At 38.7% G+C, this 26,741-nt stretch overlaps 1 protein-coding gene across 2 annotated transcripts in view; it reads left to right on the forward strand.

Moving 5' to 3' along the window:
- LOC121515429 (voltage-dependent calcium channel subunit alpha-2/delta-1) overlaps nucleotides 1-26,741 on the forward strand; it is a 135,689-nt gene that overhangs the window by 102,663 nt on the left and 6,285 nt on the right. Inside the window, exons 21-35 of one of the 2 annotated variants that reach the window (XM_041796193.1) lie at nucleotides 931-992; nucleotides 1,367-1,443; nucleotides 10,797-10,857; nucleotides 10,951-11,042; nucleotides 14,260-14,341; nucleotides 14,891-14,953; nucleotides 15,908-16,011; nucleotides 16,508-16,597; nucleotides 16,698-16,765; nucleotides 16,849-16,887; nucleotides 19,091-19,162; nucleotides 21,402-21,554; nucleotides 23,354-23,406; nucleotides 23,760-23,815; nucleotides 23,918-24,047. In XM_041796193.1, the coding sequence (XP_041652127.1) occupies nucleotides 931-992; nucleotides 1,367-1,443; nucleotides 10,797-10,857; nucleotides 10,951-11,042; nucleotides 14,260-14,341; nucleotides 14,891-14,953; nucleotides 15,908-16,011; nucleotides 16,508-16,597; nucleotides 16,698-16,765; nucleotides 16,849-16,887; nucleotides 19,091-19,162; nucleotides 21,402-21,554; nucleotides 23,354-23,406; nucleotides 23,760-23,815; nucleotides 23,918-24,047 (1,202 nt within the window). Of the gene's footprint in view, nucleotides 1-930; nucleotides 993-1,366; nucleotides 1,444-10,796; nucleotides 10,858-10,950; nucleotides 11,043-14,259; nucleotides 14,342-14,890; nucleotides 14,954-15,907; nucleotides 16,012-16,507; nucleotides 16,598-16,697; nucleotides 16,766-16,848; nucleotides 16,888-19,090; nucleotides 19,163-21,401; nucleotides 21,555-23,353; nucleotides 23,407-23,759; nucleotides 23,816-23,917; nucleotides 24,048-26,741 lie in introns of those variants that run through there. The other variant, XR_005992369.1, reaches the window with a different exon arrangement.

The following is a 26,741-nucleotide window of genomic DNA, read 5'->3' on the forward strand; positions in this document are numbered from 1 at the left end:
ATTTACTTTGACTTTCTTCAGTGGGTGGCACCATTTTTGTTGAGGGCAATGTTTACATGCAATGCATTGTGGGAGGGGCTGTCCTCCAATAGCTAGATGTTGCCTCTCTACTGCTTAAAGGAATGGCACAAATGAATCGAACTGCAAAAAAGCGTTTATACGTGTATTTTGTGTACACGTAGATATTTTGAAAACCGTTAGTCACAGTATGTTTATTTTTTCACTGTTTTGTCCCCAAGAGATGGAAGGACAATTCTGTGCAAAGAAAAGGCTTAGTCGCTGTTGTTTACTGTGTGTTATAAAAATCTTTGAGTTTCAAATTCCAATTTGTTTTTTTAATTTGTCTTAAAAGTCCTATAACTTTTTCAAAGTTCAAGTGACATTACTGTAGTAGATATATTCTTAAAGCGCATGGTGAAAAAATAGCAGTGAGCTCTAAGGGTTAAACATCCATGATCATGACAGGCATGCGTGTCCTGAACACGATTTACTACATGCATGCAGAAGCAAGGTGAACTTCAGTGACTGCCCCTTCTTTAATCTCAGATCCATTTAAGTCATTCTATGGTAGAACCAGGCCTGCATGGGCCACATACCAAACCTCAGGCGCAAATCAGTCACTTCTGTTATTGTAAAGCACTTTGTAACATCTGCTCTCCAAAGGTAGCATTTAAAAAAATGTTGCTTATTTCACAGTGAGACTGCTCCAGAAGAGCAGGGACAGACAGTTATATATCAGTACAGGTATCAGATTAAGGCCCTTGTGTTTGACATTATTAGTCCTCTTTTTATATGTGAGATAACATTTTTGCTTGTTGATGTAGTTTCTAATGCAATGATTGTTTCTAAAAGTAGAAAACTTACTAACCAGCTTTTCAAATTTGAGCATTATATAGTGATGTCAGTTCCTGTGTATATCATCCGATGCAGAGGTACATAGATCGAGGAGTCAGGACCTACACGTGGGCTCCGGTCAATGGAACAGATTACAGGTGAGCCCCCTCAGCACTTTAGCTATATTTCATTATGGTTCATTAAGCTGTCAGTGTGACTAAAGAAGATTCACTGCCGATCCAGAGAGCACTCCAGCTGATGGAGGACACCACTTAAACCAACAGGGGTCACTCTCTTGTTTCTAACAGCAGACTCCACTGAATGGGAAATGTGTTTAGGTGATCATTTGGGGATTTTACTGGACATGTAGAAAACTACACAACTCTGAAAAGCATGTAGATGCCAGATATTTTAGGTTTTCTCCATTGAGAAAAAAATATTGTAGAATTAAAGCACATCATAGTACAATTTAAAGGAATTATGATGACAACTTTTCAATGCTTTCTATCATAATTGTGGCTTTTACCTGCAGCCTGGCCCTCGCTCTGCCTAAGTACAGTGAACACTTCATTCAAGCTAAGCTGGGAGATGACATGAGAGAAGCAATGTGTGAGTACAATGTGCACCCTCATGATAAGAAACAAACCAATCAGCTTTCATTTTTGTAGTACTTCACAACAACCTCCTGTGCAAACTTTCTTTGGGTTGTACTCTCGAGTATTTCCATTGCATTGCATTACTCAGTCCTAGCTGGAACCACAACCACTCCTTGTATTTGCGGCTCAGATCAGCAGATCCCCAACGGAGCATCTCTTTTGTAGTGTAACCCACCGGTCAGTCACCCTCCACTCCCACACAGACTCATCCACATGCTGTCCTCCTCTCTGACCCGATCCAAGCACAACTCTTTTGATCTTGTTCCTCTCCTCTCCTTCTTTATCCCCCTCTTCTGGCCCTCCTTCTGGCTTACGAGAGGACAAAATCTCCTTTACTAACTGATTCCCTGCTTTTATCCCATCTCTTTAAAAACTTTGATTATATTTCTGTGACTGTTTCTATCCCTCTATACTATCCTTTGGGGTGTAATGGTCTTTGTTTTAAGCCTTTAAGGTTAGACATAGTTCACTGCATGCAGTCATACGATGAATACATCAGAGTAGAGGAAAAAGATTATCACTAACTTAAGTCCTCCCTCCAATCAGGTGATAGTAATGCCTACAGCTGTTTGCTAACTGCTTTGAAACAACAAATTAAGAAGCCGACTCAACAAAACACAAGACAAAGAGTAATTTAGCAAGGTGGCCAGTCAGTGCTAGCAGACACGCCTGCTTCTTTAAATCAGTTCTCAGGGGAAATTTATGTTTCCCAGTGCAGTATGTCATTAGAAACCCATAAAACATGTTGTTAAATACAAGACAGGATCACTGAAAGGTGCCAGAGCTCGGCAAAAGAAATGGGGTCCAACAACTCATCCCTTCTGTTTTTAAGAGTCAGAATGTGAGAGCAACGAGAGTTAAAATGTTACCTATAAACTATGTTTAAAAGGAACCCCCTGAATGATCTCACAAGTTCATCTTGTTGAATAGATATTTGTATCTCTAGTATGTATATTGAACTAAAAAACTCACTAGACATCTGCATTTTGAGTAATCGGAATTTATAAACTCACCAGGAGGCCACCATGTTTTGGTCTGCACTGGCGCTGTGACGTCGCAGTTCCGCAACACTCCTCACCGTTCCTATGCAGTAACCACAGTTTCAGACTGGCAACCAATGTTAGGGCTGCATCTCAGTAACACAGCACATCTCACTCATGGAGAATTTTAAAATTTGAGTTTTTTTCTATTTTTTATTTTTTATTTTTTAGAATCACACGATATGTATGTCCCTCGTTAAAGCCTTATATCAGCAAAATTTTCCTCTTATATCCTGGTACACACTTTAAATTTTGTGCTAGATCAGCTATTATGGTATCCACTGGAAACAAGAAATTACTTGGGTTTCGTCCAATCAGAGACAAGTACCAGGGTCCTTCCCTTTCCGGTTTTCTGAAATATATTTTGTGCTCTTTGAAATTTATTTTTGTTTTGTGAAATATTTTTGTGTTTTGTGAAACATTTTTGTCTTTCGTGAAATGTATTTGTGTTTTGTGAAATGTGTTTGTTTTGTGAAATGTTCTTGTGTTTTGTGAAATGTATTTGTGTTCTGTGAAATATATTTTTGTTTTGTGAAATATATTTTTGTTTTGTGAAATGTATTGTCTTTCATGAAATGTATTTGTGTTTTGTGAAATATTTTTGTGTTTTGTGAAATGTATTCATGTTTTTGTGAAATGTATTTTTGCACTTTTGAAATATTAATCCTGTTGGCCTTTCGCGCCACTGTAGGAAAAGTACCAGATACTTAAACATTACTACATGCAGTTAAGTAAATCAAATGGCTTAAAAGTATACGGAGAAAAATCCAGACCAAATCTTTTTTTTTTATTAACAAAAGTAATTGTAAAAATAAAAGACCGCTTGAAGGTTAAAGATTTAAAAATAAGTCTAACAGAATTGTTTTTTTTTCTGATTTTGATTTTTTTTTTATTCCACAGTAATTATTTTGATAAAATCAATGTATTCATTTTTTCAGGTTTAATGTCATTCTCATTTTTAATTTAGAAAAACATATAAGGAAATAAGGAATGTAGGATATTTGGTAAACTATTCTAGAACAATGACACTTGGATAATTGCATAATGTGTGGAGCATAACATCTCTGCTGCAGAAAAAAACTCACATTTTTACAAATTTCAAGTTAAATAAATATTGCACCTTCTGCGACTAAAAAAGAGCAGCTGGCCATAGTCTGGTTTAATCTACATTCCATTTAATTGCCCAACCCTAATGCACATTCCCAGAAAGTCAACTAAGTAACGTGAGCTCAACAGGTAGCCATTATCGTTGTTAACTATCAGTGGAGCCAGTTGGTAAATAAATACTCAGGCCAAGGTCAGTCAGGGGAAGATCAAATGCACCTTTTTTGCCAAGAAAAGCTTTGAGCGCAGCTTTCTGTTCTTTTTTGAAAAGAAATGTCTAAAAAACTTCTGCTATAGCTATGTCCAAGTTAGTCCCTTCACTAATAGCCATTGTTTACTAACGCGAAGTAATATATCTTTATATCTATATCTATATCTGTATCTCTCTCTCTCTCTCTCAATATATATATATATATATATATATATATACAACATTAAGTTTATGATTAATATTGAAACCTTAACACATTAAAAAAAATTATAATGCAATTTAATCTTATGACTGAGAGGGTACATGCTGCAGTGATGAACTGTCTTACACCGAAGCACAATGCGTCTTAAGTACATCTTTGCTAATGTTAGCAAAGACGCAAACAACAACACGGGATCAAGCCAAGGTCATACCACTCTCTTCAGCTGCTTCAGGACCATTTTCTTCCCCTTGCTGCTCAGGTAAATGCTGAAAAGTGCTCCAAAACTTTGAGCAAGTCCTGTTTAATAACATAATAATCCAGTGTAGAAATCTGCGGCAGAATAGGCAAAATTGAAGTTAACTAGCGAACTTTATGAGCTGAAGTCGGAAAAAATGCATTCAGGCGACCTCAGTAAATTCAACGACTGTGTTCTGTATGTTAGAATTTTTTCAATTGTCACATAAAATGGGAAAATTTAGTTTTTGTGGTATTGATAAAGATTTAGATCAGCACTTTAATGTGCTGTATGTAGAACTAAAACAATAAAAATAAAACACTTGACAATAACAACCTTTAAAAATCTAAAAACATAAATATATAACTATTAAAAATGCTACTGATGTGATTAACTTTTTTAATTAACAGCACTAATATTTTATTTTCTGAACATTACAATGTATTTATTCTATATTTCAGAATTAGAGGTTATTTGTTAGAGGTTATTCAACATATTGTAATGTTATCTTCTCTCTATTTTGTAATTTTAATACACTTTAGGCTGTGCCAACAATCATAGGTAGTTCAAACTGGGACCTGATGGAGCAAAAAAAAAAAAAAAAATCTTCCCCCTTTGCCTTATGCAAACTTGTACAGTATTCTGATGCCATAATCAAGGTGCAAACTGAAGCATGACTAACTATATGTGGACCATTACATCCCTGCAATAGGTCATTCTTTTTTCATTCATGCTTCATAAAGTAAAACACAGCCAAAGCAGTTTAATCTGTCTCTTTCTGTCCTTCTCTCTGTCTAATCTGTAAATCTGTCCTCACCACATTAGCTTTTACTCCACCAAATACCTCATCTTTGTTTTTTTCCTTTTTCTGTAGCTTGTTTTTCACTCTCTTTGTGCTCTCAAGGCTACCTGGCCTGCAATAAACTGTCTGCTTCTCCTGACAGTTTGAATCTCTATGTTCACAAGGACGCTCACCATCAGGCCTGTATGTGAAACTGTCACTCTTATTACAGTTCTTTGTTTTCTGATGGATATTTTTTCTCTTCTTCTCCTTCTTTTCACTGGGATTTTACAGCTTCTACTTGGGGCAAGTACTCTCTTTTGTCTGTTTACTGCCTCTTCCACTGTATCAGCATATTTTTGCATGATTTCATAGGGATTAGTGGATGGATGAGCTAATTCTAGTGTATGAATGCTTCATCGTGACTTTAAAGATGTAAGAATGGACAGTGGCTTTGATCAATGGGCATAATGCAAAGAAACCCATCAGATTTAGTGCACCACCATCTGGATTCAGTGTGTTTTTCATAGCTTTGATGTGACTGCTCAAAGCATAAACAGCTAATGGTGCAGTTATTCCAAAAGATGAGATTTTGACTGAGTGTTTGGGCCTCTGTATCACTCCCTCTCTGCTATAACGAGTCTGTCAGTGCGCCATAAAGGCTGTCAGAACGTTTACAGGCCTGTTAAAGAGAGTAACACAGCATGCCTTGCTGCCACAGACAACTCCGATAGGGAGTTTGGGACTCTTAAGTTCTCTGTACAGCCATATAGAGTTTCACAGTGGAGCCAGACCACCAGTACCTCGATTCATCTTACCTTTCCTGCAGTAGGTGGTTCCTGCAGCCACTTGTCCTCCTTATACATTAGGGAGTGGTTCTCAGCCAAGTGTGTGATGGATGAAAATAGATTTTTTTTCATCATATAGCAGGAATGCTAGATGCATTAAATAAATGACCTAATCCTTGGGCTGTGAGGATGATGACAGTGGAGAAAAGAGCACAAAAAGAAAAATGTGTGGTGTGGAAAGCGATTGGGCAAAGAGACACCCTGCCAGTCTATAGAGACAGAGGGACAATGAATCCGCCCGTTACGTTTTATGTGAAGGACGTTTTTTTCATCATGCACCAGATTTCCATGACCCCTGGGAAACTCAGGGCTGGGTAATATTTTCCGCAGACTGCGCCACACGACGACTCAATATGTTTTAAACGCTTTGTCTAAAACATCTTCAGTTTAAGAGAGCAGTGAGTGATGGCTGTAGATGCCTGTTGTGTCATTTATGGGATAAGAATTACCAGACACCGTTTTAAATGAAGTCCAGATCAAGACTGAGTATCCAGTGGAAAGATTATTCTTCTCTCCTGCTGTGTATTTACATGTGTTTTTCTAGCATATGCATGCATCTCCTTATGCCTTTCTGCATTCTTAGAAAGTTCTCCTCTCTTTACTGTTTAAAGTTCATCCTTGAGAAGTTATATCTCTTTACTGCAGCAGAATATTTATTACTGTCTGTGTGAGATATTTATAATTTTCAACATTTTTTCCAGTGTATGACATCATTTGTTTGATGATGGATGCATTTTTATCAGCTCTTTGTCTTTCCTCCTTTTCCTCTCTTAATCTCTTAATCTCTGGGGTCACCACAGGGCAAGAAGGCAAGTATTTCTCACTCAGTTATTCTCTCATGCTTCCCCAGCACATCTCGATTTACACTCTCTGCTTCAATCCATCTTCTTATATTTGCACAATATTTCATTTGTGTTTGTGTCCTTTTTATTGGCCTGTTTCCTAGGATTTCATATGACAATGCATTTTTGAAGTGTCTGAATTCATTCATTCATATTACTGCACAAGTACTTCATCATAAAACTTTATTCCCTTAATTGTTGGGATGGGGCAAAACATTTAATTAGCACCATAATGTGATCCTGAGTAATGTGATACAAATGTTGTATAGAAAAAACATGGTGCTCTGAACAGATTTCATGGAAAACTTGACTCACAACTTCAAGACTATTAAAGGCCCACATGAAGAGAGCTGAAGTGAAATGGCCAAAGTAGATCAGTGTGGGAAAGATCTCACTAGGAGTGAAGGTGCCTTCACCTGTTTGTTTCGGTTGAAAGGAACCGGAATGTGTCCGCAAAGTTGATGTGGTTCTTTTGGGCTGATGTAAAACTTGTCAATCCAACCCTTGAGTGGGCCAAACAACCATGCCAATACCGCTTGAAAAAGACTTATCTGTTGTTCAGTTGTTGTGTGAACTCAAACTGACCTTGATCCAATCAAACTTCAGGAAGCATTGTGCTTTTTTGGGGGTTAAATCAGCTACCATACACGAACCAAACACCACCAAAACCACAGGCAGACCAGTAGGATCCTCAGAAATAAGCACATAGTGTATTTTTTTCTTCTACTCATCAGGCTGTTGTCCTACACATGTGGACAGAATTGTTGGTACCCTTCCATTAAAGAAAGACAAACCCACAAGTTAACGGTCGAAGAATCAACTTAAAACTGACAGAAGTAATTATAAACAAAAATTTACTGAAAAGTAGTTGATGAAAATCACATTGCTTCTGAATTGTGGTTCAACAGAATCATTAAAAGAATAAATACATAATGAAACTTTGAGCCAGAGTGGACTTCATGGACTGGACTGGAATTTGCTGAAATGCATATTGACAAGCCACAAAGCTTCTGGGAGAATATCTTTGGGATAGATGAGACAAAACTGGAGCTTTTTGCCAAGTCACATCCGCTCTATGTTCACAGAGGCAAAAATGAAGCATACAAAACAAAGAACATTGTACCTACTGTGAGACATGGAGGACGTTTGGTTATGTTCTGAGGCTGCTTTGCTGCATCTGCCACAGTGTCTTGAACCTATGCAGGGTACAATGCAATCTCAAGACTATCAAGGCATTCTGGAGCAAAATGTGCTGCCCAGTGTCAGAAAGCTTGGTCTTAGTTACAGTTCTTGGGTCCTCCAACAGGATAATGACCCAAAACACACAGCTAAACACACCCATGAATAGCTCAGAACAAAACATTGAGCTGTTCTGAAGTGGGCCTCTGTGAGCCCTGATCTAAATCCTATTGAACATCTGTGGAAGGAGCTGAAACATGCAGTCTGGAGAAGGCACCATTCAAACCTGAGACAGCTGGAGCAGGTTGCTCACAAGGAGTGGGTATGTGGACAGGTGAAGAAGTCTTATTGAGAGTTACAGAAATCGCTTGATTGCAGCAATTGCCTCAAAAGGTTGTATGACAAAATATTAAATTGAGTGTACCATCAATTTTGTCCATCAGTTTCAAGTTATTTCATTGACCATTATAGGGTACCAACCAAGGTTATTATAGTTGACTAAAACTAACTAAATAACTAAAACTAAAACTCAGAAATTATTTTAGTTAACTGAAACAAAATATAAACTAAGCTTTACCAAAAAAAAAAAAAAAAAAACGAAAACTAACTAAAACTGTACAGTGCACTTACAAAACTAACTAAAAAAAAATGGAGACGAAATATCTTTAGTTTTAGTCTTTGACACAACCATACTGACTGGCACCTGCCACTGGGCAGTATAAAATTGTCTGATTTGTTTGGTTAAGACTTGACACTGGTAGTTTTATGTCTGGAGTTGTATTCAAACATCATCATTAAGTAAATAAAATGATAAGTGAAGAGTAGCCTGTTTGAATATGTTTTTAAAAATGTATGACGCTTACTCAGGCCTGACATCTATCTGTAAAAAACCTAAAACTAATAAAAACTAAACTAAAACTAAGCATTTTTTCAACATAAAAACTAAACTAACAAACCAGCGGTCAAAACCAATAAAAACTAAATTGAAATCGAACACAGAAAGAGAAAACGAAATAGAAATTAAAAACTAATGAAAAATCCAAAACTATTATAACCTTGGTAACAACAATTTTGTCCACATGTGTGCTACACAGACTTAACCTGTGCACCACTCCCAAGTGAGGTATGAACAGCCAATTTTTAACTCATCATTCATTTGTAGAAATAACATAATCAGAATCAGCTTTATTGGCCAAACATGCTTATGCAACAGGGATCTATTTATTAATGTACAATCCGCTGGCTGCATCCCTCTCTTTGACAGACACGCACACAGATGCACATCTGTTAAGTTAGTGCAGCTGTTTCTAAACAATGTTTTTCAGTAACACCATGGGGAAAGATCATTTCATTTCATCACATAATTAAGATAAAGTTTGCTACTCATGCACGTTTTTTCTTTATATCAAAATCGTTGTGTCATGGCATTTTCAATATCACGGGGCATATATTGGGTATAGCACTGTGTTTGGCATTATATCATACCATGAGACATTATGTGGCTATGCCACGTGTTATAGCATACAGTGTAGGGGGCTGACTGATTATTGTTCAACTGACTATCAGGGCTGATATTCAGCATTCGGCCTGTTATCTCTATCTGCGATCACCAGCCAAATTAAGATCACACTTTATCGTCTATTTCCTTGCAAGTTTGCCCTACATCACTGGCTCATCAGTTCTCACAGTGCAATCACATCACATGTAAAGAAAGGCATATCATGAAAAAACAACATAACACTGGTGTCTGGCTAAAACCTCATATCTCCTCAATCGGCAATTTTCAGGAAATAAGAAAAACTCTGTAGTTAATAATTAACTAAACACTAAATAGTCATAGTCAGCATTATATTGACACTTTTAGTGATTTTAAAAAAGTTAAGACCCATTAACAGATATAAGGGTGACCATTAGCACTGGTTTATAAAAATGAATTAAAACCATGGAAAATGGAGATACGAGAATATGGCCTGACACAAGCGATAAGTAATAAGAAGTGCACTTCCCTCTGGCTCTGTTTATCTCCTTCACTTGCTCACTTTATTTCCCACCAACCACACTATCTGATTGGCTTGACATCACATGTGTAATAGCCAATCAGCACTCAAATCAGTTCCAAATATCAGTTTAGTGATGAGCACTCTCGTCATACATTTAACCATTTTACTGCAAATGGATCAGTTAAATCAGTTTTACTTGGTAGAGAAGGCTCTGCTCAAAAGACGCTCACTGGGTTAGTCAAGCAGAATGCTTGGACTTTCCAGGAAGTACATGCTAGAAACCCTCATATAGATACATTTATGACAGTGCGTGTTGAATACAATAAAAGTAGTTCAAAAGCAGTTCATTCATCTAGTAGCTTGACTCTAAATATGAGGGTTCATCAAGCTTTATGCTATAAAGAAGGAGGCTGGGGTGGAGGAGGTTAAGCTTTGCCAGGAGCAGTAGTGCATCAACATTAATGAAAGCAGGGATTAGGGAGAAGTATGTCATATTTAAATACACCACTGTATTGAGAAAGCCGTGATTGGCTTTGGGAGCTGTGGGGTGATAATTAGGATCAGCTGGCCGTCAGCTGATCACTGCAGGGTGTTTGACTACCGTGTCCTGCATGAACTAATGCTAGTCTTCATTTATGTGTTTCATAAACAAATACTTGGTTTTTACCCTGAAAAATAAATTATTATCAACCCATTTTTCATTGTTTTGTGTATATTTTGCATATTGTCTCATATTGTATTGCGCATCATACCTCCAGATCATATCCTACCATGAGTTGACCTGCGTTTTAAACCCTTACTGACTTACCTCTCTGATGTGTGACAATAATTGGTTTTAACTTGCTGTTTTTGTGTTTCTAAAAGCCATGGACACCATACAACTAGAGCGGTTCGATGAGTTTGGTTACACTTACATAGCTCCAAGGTGAGTGTTTGTGATTCTGTTGTACAACCCAGTACACTGTGACAGAAAAAACAAATGTGCTGGGATTGATTCTGATCAATACTGTTTCTCCAGGGCGTACTGCAAAGAGCTGAAGCTGTCACTCAACAACACACAGTTTCTCCTCGACTTCAGTCAGTACATTGACAGAAACACTCCAGATGCATGTGAGTCATATGTTGTTTTTCAGTCTTATTTGCAGTGGATGTGATGCCAGTATACTGTTTGTATTCATGTCAGTGATATAATGTATACCACTTACGCACATACCTGAATCACTATACACTGTGTTGTTTTGACGTGGTTTTGTTTTGCTCTGTGTGCCATGGTGGATTTTTCCACTCTGATATCACCACTGTGTTCATCTGAAGGTCAGGGCATGACTTGGTCATTCGATTAGGACGGTCTAAGCAGAGTGACATCAGCCTGATCCGCTGAGTTTCCTAGAAGCCTGATGCTGTCATGGTATAAAGTGACTCATCAAGTTTGTCATTATCTAATGAGTCATCCCCCTGATATGGATTACCACCATCATCCAGCTAATGGATATAGGTATCCTTTATCCCTTTAACCAAGGTCAAGCCATATACTTAAGGCTTACACTTGCTTTACTTGTTTCTGTTTGTGCAGAGGATCTCACACGTCATTTCAGCACAGCCTTGAGTCTTTATGGACATTCTTAGACATGATATAAAACATTCATTACTCAAGGGAAGCTGAATAATAGTGTGTGTGCTAAGGTTTACTTTTTTTAAGAAAAGAATTCATGAAAATGGAGTTTGAACTCAATACCCTGGTAATGCCTGTCTCCTAAAGCTACAACAGCCAACCCTTCAAAAGTACATCCTGTCATCTGATTGTGAAACAGTCACTCAAGTAAGACCTACAAAGACATGTCAACATGTCTCCCTGTTGGACAACATCCTGACAAGAGCCATGAGACTACTCCTCAACCCAAGATTTGTCAAGAGAGCATTTTTGGCTGAACACACCGCCTTGTTTCAGTTTGATTTCAAACACAAGTCTTTTAAGAACTTTCACTGATAGCAAATAAACAGATCAACTGCAAAAAAATACTGGATTGAGTGCATTGCTCCACTGAATCAAAAACATTCTGTATTTTGTGTGCAGGTCAAAAGATCAACAATTCAACATCACCAATCAGTTTGTTACACAATTATAATAATAGACTGATCATAGCAATGCAGTGGCAATTTTTCTATTAAGTTTAGATCCAGCCCCAGAACTACAGCCTGACCCCACCTTGGCCGATTCACACTCTCTTTGAAACCGTACCATCTCATTCAGTTTAAACCTACAACTCTGATTTGATTTAGTGACAGAAATCAGTTCAGATGAGATTGTAGTGAGCACAACAAAGAAGCATGTGTTACAGATGCAAAGAGCTGTTCTGAGAGCATTAGCAGTACAGTCTGCATCGCTCTTTGCTCACTTCATTTGTAAACTGGCTTGCATTAGAGCAGATGATCAACTGAACTTTTTGCTTCCTTTTCCTCCACTGGTGTGTAATAATATGCTGAGCTCCCACACTCATCCTCTACTGCACGATTTAACTGTGTGCTTCCAGACTGGAGCAGGATGACAGAACTATTTTTTGTAGCTTTTTTATATCAAAAATATTTAAAGAAAACAACAATGTTAATTTGTAAAAATACCACTTGGAGTGTAGTTTTTAAAAGACTTACTTCAAGAAATGTGACAAGCAGTCCTGGGCAGTGCGTACTGTAATGTGTGCAGTGGGTCTGCACCAAGGGAAGTTGTTTTGAAATCAAAACTGACAAAAAAAAAACAAGGGAAAACACAGTTATGCTGCAATGTCCCACAGAAAGTCTCCCCTTCAGTCCAGGGAGATGTGGGGATCATGGCCCAAACTGGCTCCAGGCTGCAGGTCAGGCTGAACTAGTCTTGCACTCAAGCAGAGAATCTAACCTCTACACTATACCATTGTGTCCCAGGTTGCAAATTGTATAAATGTTGTAAATCTGACAGGTTTTTAACATCCAACCTCTTCCCAGCTTAACTTTTTATGTTCAAATACATCACTAGTCACTAGCTACCACCGTACAAACACTAACTTCAGCATGTAAGCATTTCTTGTCCAGCATTTCCATTAGATGATCTGTATGGAAAGACCTCAAGTATGTGTTATGTTGTCTAGCCCAGTCTTTCCCAAACTTCAGTATGCTGTAGCCCAACTTGTGACCTGAAATTCTTCTGGGGACCCCTTGACAACATGAGACCCAAATGTTAATTAATGAGCCACTGTGATTTATTGGTTTTAATCAGGCATCTGCAAAGTCTCTTAAATGTTCTTTTCTGATATTTATCTCCGTAAACCAAGCAAAATCTGTTCTTGTAGTATTTATGTCTCTGAGGACACTGTCTCTTAAAACTGAAGCAAGTTGCATAGTAGACTAATTCACAGACTGTCACCAATTAATCCAACACCAGTTAAACTTGGCTGTGCTTTGTTATTTCTGAGTCTTAAAATAAAAACAACAATCAATCCATCAATCTATCTTGGTATGGCACCAATTCATAACTGAAGTTATCTCAAATCTCTCTACTGTGGCCTATTAAAATCGACCAGTATTGATGATTAATATTATAATGAAGACTATGCCCTATTATAATAAAAATCATCATGAGCACAGCACTAGCAGAATTTAGCCCTGTTACAGTAGCAACATAAACCTTCCCTAACTAAAGGGCAGAACTGTCAAACAGATCAGACTCATGTTGACAGCCCTCAGCCAAAGCTGCACTGGGGTTGGAAAGGGTTAGAAGGAGGGATAGGATATAATTATAGTCAAGTATTGTATGATCTCTTAAAATGTGGTTTACCAGTGGGCCCTGCCCCACTCTTTGGAAAGCATTGGCCTTAGATACCTAAAGTGTTGTCACAGTATTTGTAAGAGGAGTGCTAGCTCACTAAGACTAAGCATGAACAATGTCATCAAAATGACAATAGTATCAGAGAAATTAGCTTTTAAAATTAAAAGTTGAAAAATTTCCTGCTGAAAAATTTACAACTTTACAACAGATATGTCAGCTGTTAATATTTGCCATATGTACTAATAAATTTTTTAAGTTTTAGGCAAAACTGGCAGCTGAAGTCATGATATTCTTTGTTTATCTTCATTCCTTAAACTTTGAATTGACTGGAGTCTGAAGGTCTGAACTACATTTATATACTGATATCAGTATCAGCTAAAATGAACATGTAAATGTAGGCATATTGAATATTTGCAGAAATTCAATATTGCACTTTGTCAACCAAGACTGCAAAAGCAAAAAAGTATGTTAGCTAAGAATCTACACCTCTCTGATTGCACTGAAAATACAAGTGTGTTTCCTCTGTAGGTAATGTGTCCCTGGTGAGCCGACTTATCCTGGATGCAGGGCTCACAGCAGACCTGGTTAAACTTTGGAACGAGCAGACAGTGTGAGTGCCCAGCCAAGAGTGATGTTAAGATGTAATCTTCTTTTACTTCGTCAAATAAAACTGTTCTCGTAAAAATAAGTATATCCTCTTGTGTTGCAGCCTTTGTTGCATGTCTACACTGCTGCTTTGAACTAACATATCTGATGCCTGTGTCATGTGCAAATTACCAACAAACTGAGTTTTATTTCTCTCTTTTAAACTTTGAATGTTTCGATCTTGTCTAACAAGTGAAACACGATGAAAGCTCAAAGTCCCCATCACACCCAGGCTTCCTTGGTGAGCTCTGCCAAGACATGCTGTTTTAAAAGTGGAACATAAGATAATTACAGCAGTGTGTTTCCTTTCATGGTATGCCCACTTGTCTGAAATAATTTGAATGCATAGAACACAGAGTATCTGTTTAATATTAGACCGCATAGAGACAAGTTACTGTGGGCATAAAACAATTTGTGTCATGTCTGCAGTTCGGCCTCACAGATCACCAACACTTCTCCTAATATGTGTGGTTGACTTTGATGTTTGATTGGCTGTTGTTCTCCATGTTGTCAGGGACGGGATCGTGGCCAGGTTTGTAGCCACAGATGGAGGAATCACAAGAGTCTACCCAAAGAGGTACCCCCTCCGCATACACTCACTTTCTTCTCAGTTACATGTCTAGTATGAGCTTTGAGGCTTAGCCCACATATCTGCTGGTGTAAATGTGTAAGATGAAAGTGATACAGACTGTAATACTCTTAGGTTGAGTGCTTTTGGCTGCCTCACTCACTTGCTCCACTGGGTTTTTAGAGAACATAGAGGATTAGACACTCTGAGCTCAACTCCCAGAGCTTGCCAGGCCAGAACAGGACACAGGACACAGGTCAAATACACAAATCCAGCACCCAAATGCAGATCCATCCATCTGTTTCCTATACTGCTTATCCTGTTCGGGGTTGCTGGGGGGCTGGAGCCTATCCCAGCTGTTATTGGGCGAGAGGCGAGGTACACCCTGGACTGGTCGCCAGTCAATTGCAGGGCTGACATATAGAGACAGACAACCAGGCATACTCACATTCACACCTGCAGCCAATTTAAAGTCAACAATTAATCTAATGAGAAAGTTTTTGGTGGTGGGAGGAATCCAGAGTACCCGGAGAGAACCCATCCGTGCACGGGGAAAACATCTTCACAGAAAGGCCCTGACCAGGAATAGAACCAAGGGCCTTCTTGCTGTGAGGCAACAGCGCTAACCCCTGCGCTGCCGTGCAGCCCCCAAATGGCGTTAGTTTCCCTTAATTTCTTTGCTGCTACTTTTTTCTGATCTACGCTTGGGGGGGTTCCTCTTGATCCGAGTGCAACATTCCAGCTGTGGATAAATTCATATTTATTGTGACTGTAAAACATGAAATACAATCAGTTTTAGCCTCCACTGGATCATGACCTTGACATACATCAACTGCACTGGGTGTGACGACTCACGATGAATAGAACTTGGCTCTGGATTAAAACATAAATTATTGTGACAGATCAAACATTTGCCTTTAATGGTCCCTATATAATGTAACATGGCCATATCACTGGTTTCAGTGCTGGGGAAGAGTGGACAGAGAATCCAGAGACATACGAGTCCAGTTTCTACAAGAGGACCCTGGACAACGAGATTTATATCTTCACAGCTCCGTCTTTCAACAGTAAGTTTACTGAAAGCTTTGAAAGTGGGTGCAGATTTCTGTGCGTGAGGCACTTCGCTGTGGTCTGGCGCTGATCCTATCCAGCACTCTGCCTTTGGACATCTTCCCAACACTACAGCCCAAGATCACACTCTCAGGCCTCTGATATCATTCCCTTTATCCTTCTCCTTTTCCTGCTGTGTCTTTCAGCCGTCGTCTCCTCCCTACCCTCCCTGCTATCCCCACTGATCTCTCTAACAGACACGAGGACAGACAAGCGTCAGTGTAGTGTAGCTGTGCTTACAGCTACACTCGACTGGATTAGCACATGTCCTGGCTTTACAGACTCCACTCAACTCGCATAAATTACAAAAAAAATGACTGGAATTTCCCACAATGGAGAGCAATTATTCCCATTTTAACTACGATTCACATGCTGAATGTTCTCTGCAGTATACTCTTAAACATGATTGCACTTAAACTGCCATGAATATTCTCTTTTTTTTCTTTATTGCAGCTGAAGGCATGGTGCCGGCAACTGAGTCAGGTATTCTGGTGAGCAAAGCAGTGGAGGTCACGATTAACGAAGTCACGCTCAAACCAGCAGGTCCGTCTGCCTGAATTCAGTTTATTGCCTCGCATAATATAAAACTTTTTCATAGATATCTACCTTGTAACTGCCTATTTTGGGTTTCTGTCTTCTGTAGTGGTGGGAGTGAAACTTAATGTGTCATTCTGGATGAACAGTTTCATGAATGCTACATTGAAGCTGAATGTAAGTGCTGTTAAGGGATTTTTGTAAGGAATACATCTTGTGTTTTTATAGCATGCTAATTTGTCTTCATTTCTCTTCTCTAGTGCAAGGATGAGATCTGTGGCTGTATGAGGAATGACAAGGTACCATGCTAAAATTGACCCTTTGCTTAGCCCTTTCCTGGAATGGCCAATGTCCAGTTTTATGTTTGCAACTGTAACTATGCACAGGATACCTATCAATAAATCTGAGAGCCAATAAACCAATGAGGGGAAATGTTGGATATGAATAAAACAATGTGGAAGACTGAATGAACAGCAGAATTTTGCTAGCAATGGGCTAACGTTTGTTTGTGTAGCGCTGATACGTAACCAAAGTTATCTCAAGACAATTGACAGATCACTTAATCACTGACTTAAAGTGACAGTGGTTTAAATGTATTGGTTTTTTTCTTCCTTTTTAGTAGAGAGTTATAGACATGAGGCAATAACAACTGATATTTGAAGACTATTTTCACTCCTTTTTAGATTTATGTAACTGTGTTTTATAATAACACTAGCTTAAAGAAAATAGTTATTTTGCCTTGAATGCATTTTTCTAGATTGAAATCTGCTGTTGATGCTAATCACTCATCAACTAGCTAGTGGATGCTGATGTAGCTAGCACGCTAGCATGCTAACAGTACAACATCCACCACATCACTAATATGGCATTCACTGAGGGTGCAAAGTGTCTATAGTTCCATATTCGATTCTTGGACGGTTTTGAGTATGCGAGAAAGTTATACTACTGCGTCTGAGTGTACTTCTCGGTGTGAACAGACTGTGCGCATAAGCTAATGCACTCAGAACATTTAGTGCATTGTATGAAAGTAATTTGGGACACACTTCAAGACAGTAGAAACTGAGCTTGGTAGTAAGCTTACTTGTTAACACAAATTGCACATTACCATAAGTTTTATTAATCTGTATGTAAGTTGTTCAACGAAGCATAGTATAAAGTGTGATCAGCAACACACAACAGTAACACCACATACACTGCATTTAGATAATGAAGAACAGAACTAAACTTCATGTTAGTGCTCAGTTAGCCTGTTAGCACATTGGCTATTACCATAACTCGGCTTACAACAGCCTCCATGTCCTCCAAAGAAAACATAAATTGTTACAACATATAGCTAACCAACAGTCTGTTACCTTGTACACCACATTGAAACTCAACATTTCATATGAATTTTGATGAAGATTAGCTCTCACAAGCTGATGTCCTTGAATATTATCACTGTTAATATTTTAAAGCTATAAAATCCAACCATCATAGTTTATTTATGGTCAAAAAGAGAGAGGAAAAGTGTCCAGTGTGGATAGTTCAGTGCTCAGCCTGCATCTGAAATTATGTTTGTAGCTGCTGGTTCATGCTTCCTTAGCATCGTAAACTTTTTTATCATAGTCTTTCAACAAATGATTTTATGAGTGTAATTTTCAAAAGCTCATTGAACATGTTAGCCTTAAGGATGTTCCGAGGCACCCAACTGACTAGTCTAAAGTAGAGAAAATGCTCAGAAAACAGTCAAATCCATCACAGGGTTGTTGTGTCCGTGGGTATCTGGCATGCCAAATCAAGCATGGTTAAAGATAGCAGTTTGCTCCACCAGAATTCATTTCTCTTTGTAGATTAATATCATGCTTAACATGGTTGCTAATTATTTCAGTTGAGTAGTTATAAGTGAGTATAACCCTCAACAGCCTACATACAACTTTAATTCTATATTCTAGTTTTAAAAAAAGTCATACCATGCTGTTCTAATGGCATGCTGATTGCTACACTTCTTTTGTTTACATCCAGCAAAGTGCTGGGGAAAGCTCTGACAGGAACACAGTGGGTTTAAACTGAAGCTACAGCAGCTACTAGTGGCAGGAGGCTTTATTGCAGTTTGAAATGAGTATTCAACCAGGATTTCAGATCACTATAAAAATGATGGAAAATGAGTTTAGCAGACTTTTCTTGTGCAGTCTAATTTGGTATCAGAATTTAGCTGCTTAGCCAGCTAACTGTGCATATCCCTAGTTTGCCTTCTTCTCTATTATGTTTTCGAACACTTTTTTCCAAAGAATTTGATATTATTTCCTTCTAGACACTACTTACTTACACCATTGAAAACTTTGTATTTGACATGGTGGATGCGAAAGCTTGACAAGCGTAGCAGCTGTAACCAAATGGCGCAGAGTTTAGCAAAGGGTCAATTTTGAGCCTAATCTGAGATTCTCTTTAATTATTTAATCATCATTAGTCAATTTCTTTATACCACAGCAATGTTGACTCATTTTATCCTTTTTTGCCCTGTAGCATGTTGATTGTGTTATTCTTGATGATGGAGGATTCCTTCTTATGTCCAATCAGGATGAATACATCACCCTGGTGAGTCATCAGAACCACTGTTGTCACTTTAAGATGAAGAGTATAATTCATGTCTTTTTTATTTTGTGATGGAGAGCAAACCATCACAAAATGAAAGTAAGCATTCACACAGCCATAAAGTTCAACTCGAAGACTTAGCCAGAAATTTTTTGTACTTTTCAACCTTTCGCTGTACCTGGCCCATCTTTCCTTTGTCAGAGAAATCCATTAATCTTATATAGGGGTCAAATAAAGGGCTTCTGACTCAGCTAAGTTATGAGAATGGCCTGTTAGCTCTGAGCCGTTTGAAAAGCTCCTGTAGGACAGACAGCCGTACATTCACGTCTCCAGTAAAGTTCAGCACAAGCCGGTGGAGGAGGAAGATGAAAGGGAAGGTTCTGATGGGTTTTAGTCAGTCATGGAAGCTGGATCGAAGTGAGTCCCCAGTGTGCTGAAGAAGTCGGCTCTGCTGTGTTAACTTCACTCTTTCAGGCTGCTATAGGCCCCTGTGTGTGTCAGCGGTGGGATATACAAGGGGTTTGGCAACATTTTATATCAGTCAGGACAGGACATCTGCTGCTTTTAATCCATCCTAACGTCACAATGTCTGGCATACAGTTCATGAATAAGAGCCGCGCTGTCTTTTTCATGTGATATATTTGGCATGCATTGAAATCATGCAGAATTTTGTCTGTCACTTTCCCACAGAAGCCTTAGTTTTAAAGTCTAGGCCTTTAGGTGTTTTATACTTGGTTGCATACTAGCTCAGTGAGCATTTACTTTGATTATATACCATCAGTCCATCAGGCAAGAACAAACCTGTTAATCCATGTGAGAGCAATCTCGAGAACGCAGCGGTTATTATCGGACATCTCAGTGGCACATATATATGCCTTGGGGAACTACAGCACATGTCTGAGGGCTTCTGACATGGCCAGTGGTTAATCAGATAAGCAGAGAAGAGAACTGGAAGACAAGACTTTAATTCCTTGCCCTTTTCATTGTTTACTGTGCAAAACTTGGGTATGTAGTTGGAAAAACAACTGTCTCAATTGAAGGAAGCATTCTTTGAAAGACCGGGTCATCATAGCCTGTGTAGACGGCTCACACAGATCTTGCATACCAAGGATTCTCTGTTTGCATCACCAGCTGTCCATGCCCTTACCCTTTTGTTTTCTTAGCCACACCCCTGTCACCTAGTAACCTCAACAGCTGGACAAGGTAGCATTACTGATGTCACAATTTCACATTGTATTTCAAAGATAATTGGAAGTTTAAGGGCTCCTTTGGTTTATTTTATTGTTAGCAGTTGTATCTATAGCGTCCCCAGTCAAACACTCTTCAAAGTGATGACTCATGACATTCTTTTACTGTTATTTAAGTATTGCAAATGTGAACTAGGTTTGCTAAATATTGCTAAGGTGGCCATGTACAAAATGAAGCTGACTTGGGTGCTGGTTTAGCTCAGTGGGTAGAGCAGGCAGCCTTATGCAGAGGCCATAGTTCTCAGTGCACTGGTCTTGGGATCAGTTGCCATTCTCTTCACTTTTTGCTGCATGAATTCCCCCACTCTCCTCCCCATGTATCCTTTCTCTATTCAGCTGCCCTAACAAATAAAAGCAAAAAAGCCCTCAAAATGATCTTGGAAGTATAAATCAAGCTGACTCGGCCTACATATAACTCTAATTCCATTTTCTAGATCAAATGTGCTGCTCCTATGACATGCTAGCATTACTGTCAGTTTACTGTGCTTGTTTGCATCCAGGTTTTGAAGCATCATGGCAGAAAGACAATGGCCATTAACTGGAGCTACAGTGGTCATTAGAAGTGGGACGCTGCATTACAGTTTAGACAGAGCAGCTGACCATGATTTGCAGGCCTGAACTAAAAAATACTATTAATTAGTAATTTTTTAGCAAACTGGACGACCCCAGCAAATCTTACAAATACATGTTGACGTGTCATTGGACAACACACTTAACCACAATTTGCTCCCACTTCATTAGTGTCATACAAATTTGTAAGGATGTATAAATGGCATTAGCTAACAGTGATGGGCACTCCACGTAGTAACCTTTGCTATCAGTGTGTGAATGTGGTGTAAATAGATAAGTGTGACCTGCAAAAGCAATTTGAGTTGTCAGATGACTACAAAAGAGTTTTACAAGTAGAGGTTAATTTTTCGTCTGACAGATGAAGCAGTGCTTAGCCTTTTATACTACTTGGTTGTGCATTTACATGTCTGTGTGAACTTGTCTAGATAGGTCAGTTCTTTGGCGAAGTGGATCCTGTGCTGATGATCAACCTGGTCAACACCTCCCTGTACTCCTTTAACAAGACCTATGACTACCAGTCAGTGTGCGACCCGGAGAAGGACAGCAAGGCTGCAGCAGGACCCCGATCTGTCTATGTGGTAAGATACACACTCACATGAATACACATACTAGTACTACATACTAATATATATATGTATAAGTATTCATCCCCTTTTTATTGATTTTATAAATCAATCATGGTCAATATTTTTTTTTTCTTTTTGACAGAAAAAAAAAATCCTTTAGTGTCAAAGTGAAAACTGATTTCTTTGAAGTAATGTAATTTAAATAAAAATATGTAATGTAAAATAAGTGACTGCGTAAATATTCACCCCCTTCAATTCAGTTTTCAGTAGTTGCATCTTTGGCTGCAATCACAGCACTGAGTCTGTGTGGATAGGTCTCACTTAGACTTGCACATCTGGACACTGCAATTTTACTCCACTTTTCTCTTCAAACGGCTCCAGCTGTCAGGTTGCACAGGGATCGGGTGTGAACAGCGTTTTTCAAGTCCAGCCACAAGTTATCTTTTGGATTGTGGTCTGGGCTTTGACTCTGCTGCTCCAGAACATTCACCTTGATGTCTTTTAAATCATTTCTGTGCAGATTTTGCTATATGCTTTGGGCCATTGTCTTGCTGGAGATTAAATCTTCTCCCAAGCTTTAGTTCTCCTGCAGACTGAATAAGATTGTCCTCCAAGATCTTCCTATATTTTGCCACATTCATTTTACCATCCACCTTTACAAGCCTTCCAGGGCCGGCTGCCAAGAAACATCTCCACAGCATGATCCTGCTACCACTATGCTGCATAGTTTGGATGGTGTGGTTTTGATGATGTGCAGTGTTTGGCATCTGCCAAACACAGCATCTCGTCTGATGGTCAGAAAGCACCATTTTGGCCTCATCAGACCAAAGAACTTTCTTCCACTTGAACATGGAGTTTCCCATATGCCTTTTGGTGAACTCTAGTCAAGATTTAATATACATTTTCTTCAACTGTGGCTTCTCTCTGCCACTTTCCCATAAAGGTTTGACTGAAGACCCCGGGCAACAGTTGCTGTATGCAGAGCCTCTCTCATCTCAGCAGCTGTAGCTTGTAACTCCTTCAGAGTAGTCATAGGTGTCTTGGTGGCCTCTCTCACTAGTCTCCTTCTTGCACGGTCACTCAGTTTGTGAGGACGGCCTGATGTAGGCAGGTTAACACATTTGCCATATTCCTTCCATTTCTTGATGATGAATAACTGAACTCTGTTCAGTGCCTTGGATTTCTTTGGGATTCATCCTGTGACTTATACTTTTCAATAAGAATTTATTTGAGCTGCTTGGGTTTTTCTTTTGTCTTCATTGTGTAATGGTAGCCAGGAATACTGATCAGTAATGGGTTCTTCCAGACACAGGTGTCTTTACAGTACAGTCATTTGAGAGACATTCACTGCACTCAGGTGATCTCCATTTCACTATTGTGAGACTACTAGCACCAGTTGACTGGACCTCTGTTGAATTAGGTCAGTCACTTTGCAGCTTGTGAACATTTATGCAGTCTCCTATTTTACCTAACATATTTTTCTATGATTAACATTACTTTGGAGAAATCTGTTTTCACTTAGATATTGAAGTGCTTTCTTTTTTCTTCTTTTTTCAAAAAAGCAATATTATATTGACCATGATTGATTCATAACATTTTCTTAGTCTTTTGTCTCTATGTCAGGACAGAAATAATGGTTCTGTATTTTGCTATTTTACAATAATGAGACTGTACATCCCATGTGTTTCTTTTCTCAAGATTCACATAGTAATATAAGATTACAGATACAAGAATTATGACTTCAGTGATTTGTGTTTTTTATTCCCCATCTGCTTTATTGGCTCTAAACTTCTTTTCCCATCTCTTTCCAGCCTACTATTGCAGACTTGCTCAGTATTGGTTGGTGGGCCTCCAGTGCAGCCTGGTGAGTGTACAGGTTGTTTGTTTTCATGTGTGTGTGTGTGTGTGTTTCAGAGTGGGAGGGCATTTGTTCTTAAGGGTAGGAGTTTGTATGCTGTAGAGGCATGAGGCTGGCTAGGTCAGTGCAGGACAAGGGCAGTTACACAACATTATACTGCATCACTATCCAACTGCAATATAACAAGATTTAAAATAGTTGAGCGATACTTCCTTTGACATTTACATCATCAGAGTCTCTTACCTCAAAACAGATGTTAGCTGTTACTGAACATTGTATGGTTATTAAAAGTAAATATGTTAAAGATGGTATATTGAGTCATGTAAGTGACTCATTGGTTTTTATGTGTGTGTGTCCAGGTCAATACTTCAGCAGCTCTTCTTTGGTCTTATGTTCCCAAACCTTCTAGAGGCAGGTAAGCTGTGACTACGTAAACCATTAGCCTTGCATGCAGGAATTTAACTCCACCACTGAACAAATCATACTTGTTCTAAACAAACCTGTCCGTTCCTTTCAGCGGAGTCAGCAGATGAGGACGTATCAGATGCCATGTTTAAGGAAAGCTGCATCACAGAGCAGACTCAGTACTTCTTTGACAATGATGAAAGATCCTACTCAGGCGTCCTTGACTGTGGAAATTGTTCCAGGTGCGTGAGTACTTCTTTATGAAAACTGTATGTTCAAAACTTTTATTTACAGGCTGTGAATGTTGGGCTGAGTTATTAAAGATTTCTCACCCTTTTCCTGGACATTCCTCTCTTTACTGGTCTGCAGGGATGGGTCCATTACAGTGTTGGTTTCCTGGCTTCTCTTTGTGTTCCTGCCTGATTTCAGGCAGCTGTTTTCTGATGAGTCCTGATCAGGCACAGCTTACCCTGATCTGTCGGTGACCGGAACCGCAGAGGGGAGCACAAAAAAAGCTCTTTTATCTGTTTTTCTTTCTACGCTCTCTGGCCATACTTCAAACCAGCTAATACACACAGTCATGGACCACTGCACGTTTACTTTGCTTTAACCTCCTTTTCTGTCAATTTGGCCTGTCAGAGGGGGTTATATATGTCTGTCATTACTGGGTGTTATGAGTCCCATGTGTCTGGTGTTCTACCTGATGCCAGTGACTGTAGATTGAAACTTCTGACTTCCATAAAAGATTATCCTGAAAGGAGAGAGGAGGTATAACTGTGGACTTGTAGGCTCAAAAAACCCTATTTGTATACACACTATGTATTTTGTAAGCCAATTTTGTAAAGAGTTTGCTAATGCATGCACAGAAGAGAAACATTAAACCCTTTTACCCATTCATATAGTAATGTGACACCAGAATTTCAATCTTTGATATGATACTATAGGGCTGTCAGCTTTGAGGCTTTAATTACCATTAATTGTGATCCATAATAAGTGCCACTGTAACGTCTCCCTGCAGCCACAGAGGTGTAAAATAGATACATCACTGTTCTTGGATGTCTGATTTCACTTTAAGATACTCAAAGACAGCTCAGTGGACAAGTCTGAAGTCATCTGCATTGTGATAGCAAACATTTCTCTCTTTACCAAGTTCCTATGTAGTTTAACTAATATTGTAATCTTTGTTCTCTCCTAAGGGAGAAAAATGGGCTGGGCCTCTGAACACTTATCTTATTCTTATTTTTTCTTGCCACCTCTTAACCCTTTTTAACACTTTTTCCACCCATTTTGCCACTTTTATTTGACATTTTTTTAAACAATGTTTGCCACTTTTTGCCCATTTTGCCACTTTTATTTGCCACTTCAAACCCCTGTTTGCCTCTTTAAACCAATTTTTGATTGACTGTTAACTCATTTTGACACTTTATAATCTAATATCACCACCTTTGCACTTGTCTGACACTCTAAAGTCGTTGTTGTCTATTTTAACCCCTTTTCATCACTGTCTCTGCCCTTTTTGTCACTTGTGACCCCTTCTCACCCATTTTTACCCATTTTTGCCACTTTGTCACTCTTAACTATTTTTGCTTTTTTCAAATCCCATTTCACCACTTTTTCTGCCATTTTGCCCATTTTTAACCATTTTTGCCACTTGTCACTGACATTTTGCCTCTGTTAACCTTAGTATATCCATATTAAACTCATTTTGCCACTTTCTGCCTGGCTTTTGCCTCTGTTAACCCATATTTGCCTATTTAAACCAAGTTTTCCCTTCTCTTTTGCCACTTTCCACCTCTTTTTGCCACTTTAACCTCACTTATGCAACTTGTTTAATCCTTTTCACCACTTTTAAGTCTATTTTTGCCACTTCTCATGCATTTTTCCCACTTCTGTTGCCATTCTTAACCCAGTTTCGCCACTTTTCACTCTAATAAGGCTCTTATTGGCTTAGCTCCTTCTTATAAATGTACTCTTCTTCAAAGAACTGAAAGCCATTATGCCTTGAGCTCTAGCAACATTATTCATCTGCTTGTTCCTACTGTCAGGATTGACTTGGGGAAAAAAGCGTTCAGTTTTGCTGCCCCTTCTGCATGGAATATTCTCCAGACTGAACTGAAATTGTCTGAACTCATTTCACTTGAAGGCTTTCATTCTGCCTTAAATGACAGACATCGCAAAACCCTGGAACAGTGCTTGTGTTTATAAATTTGTTATTGTGAGTCATTTTCGAAGACTTTATCTGCAATTACCTATGCACTTTCAAAAATAATTGTTTGTTTTAATCTATTGTTGTAATCTGTCTCTGAAATGTATTATTTATTGTGACATGTGCTGCTGATCTCTTGGCCAGGCCCCCCTTGTAAAAGAGATCTCGATCTCAATGGGTCTTTATCTGGTTAAATAAAGTTTAAAAGTTTAATGTGCCCATCCACGTTGTTAACGTCATCACAAAAGGTAATTCTTTTTTAAATAAAGGGGGTTACATTTTGAGGGAGGCTATATACTGCAGTGAAAATAAATTTGAGAAATGTTTTTTGTTGCTTTGATAAGACTAGTTGTTATTTAGTAAAAAATAAAAAAAATTATCTCAGCTTAAGTGTAAAAATGGGTTGAAGTGGGCCCCAGAAATCTCTGCACTTTACCCCCCCCCCATGGGCAGCCTTTAATACCAGTCAAAATAAAATATCTATACCTGTTTGATAATGTGTCATCAAAACTGAAAGTCCGACACACTGTCTTAATCGCTCCATTTTGAAAAAATTGCTGAATTGAGCAGTAAATAGAGTGCTAATGGGATAATTTGCTTGCCATTTTTGGTAAATTTATTCCTCTCCAGCATTCTCAATAATGTTCTTTGAAATAGTGGACACTGAAGCTTCTAAAAACATCCTGCTTTACTTCAGTTGGATTATCAACAAATGTTGACATTGAAAGCA

The sequence above is a fragment of the Cheilinus undulatus genome, linkage group 9 (genome assembly GCF_018320785.1).
Source record: "Cheilinus undulatus linkage group 9, ASM1832078v1, whole genome shotgun sequence".
In the NCBI taxonomy this organism is placed as follows: Eukaryota; Metazoa; Chordata; class Actinopteri; order Labriformes; family Labridae; genus Cheilinus; species Cheilinus undulatus.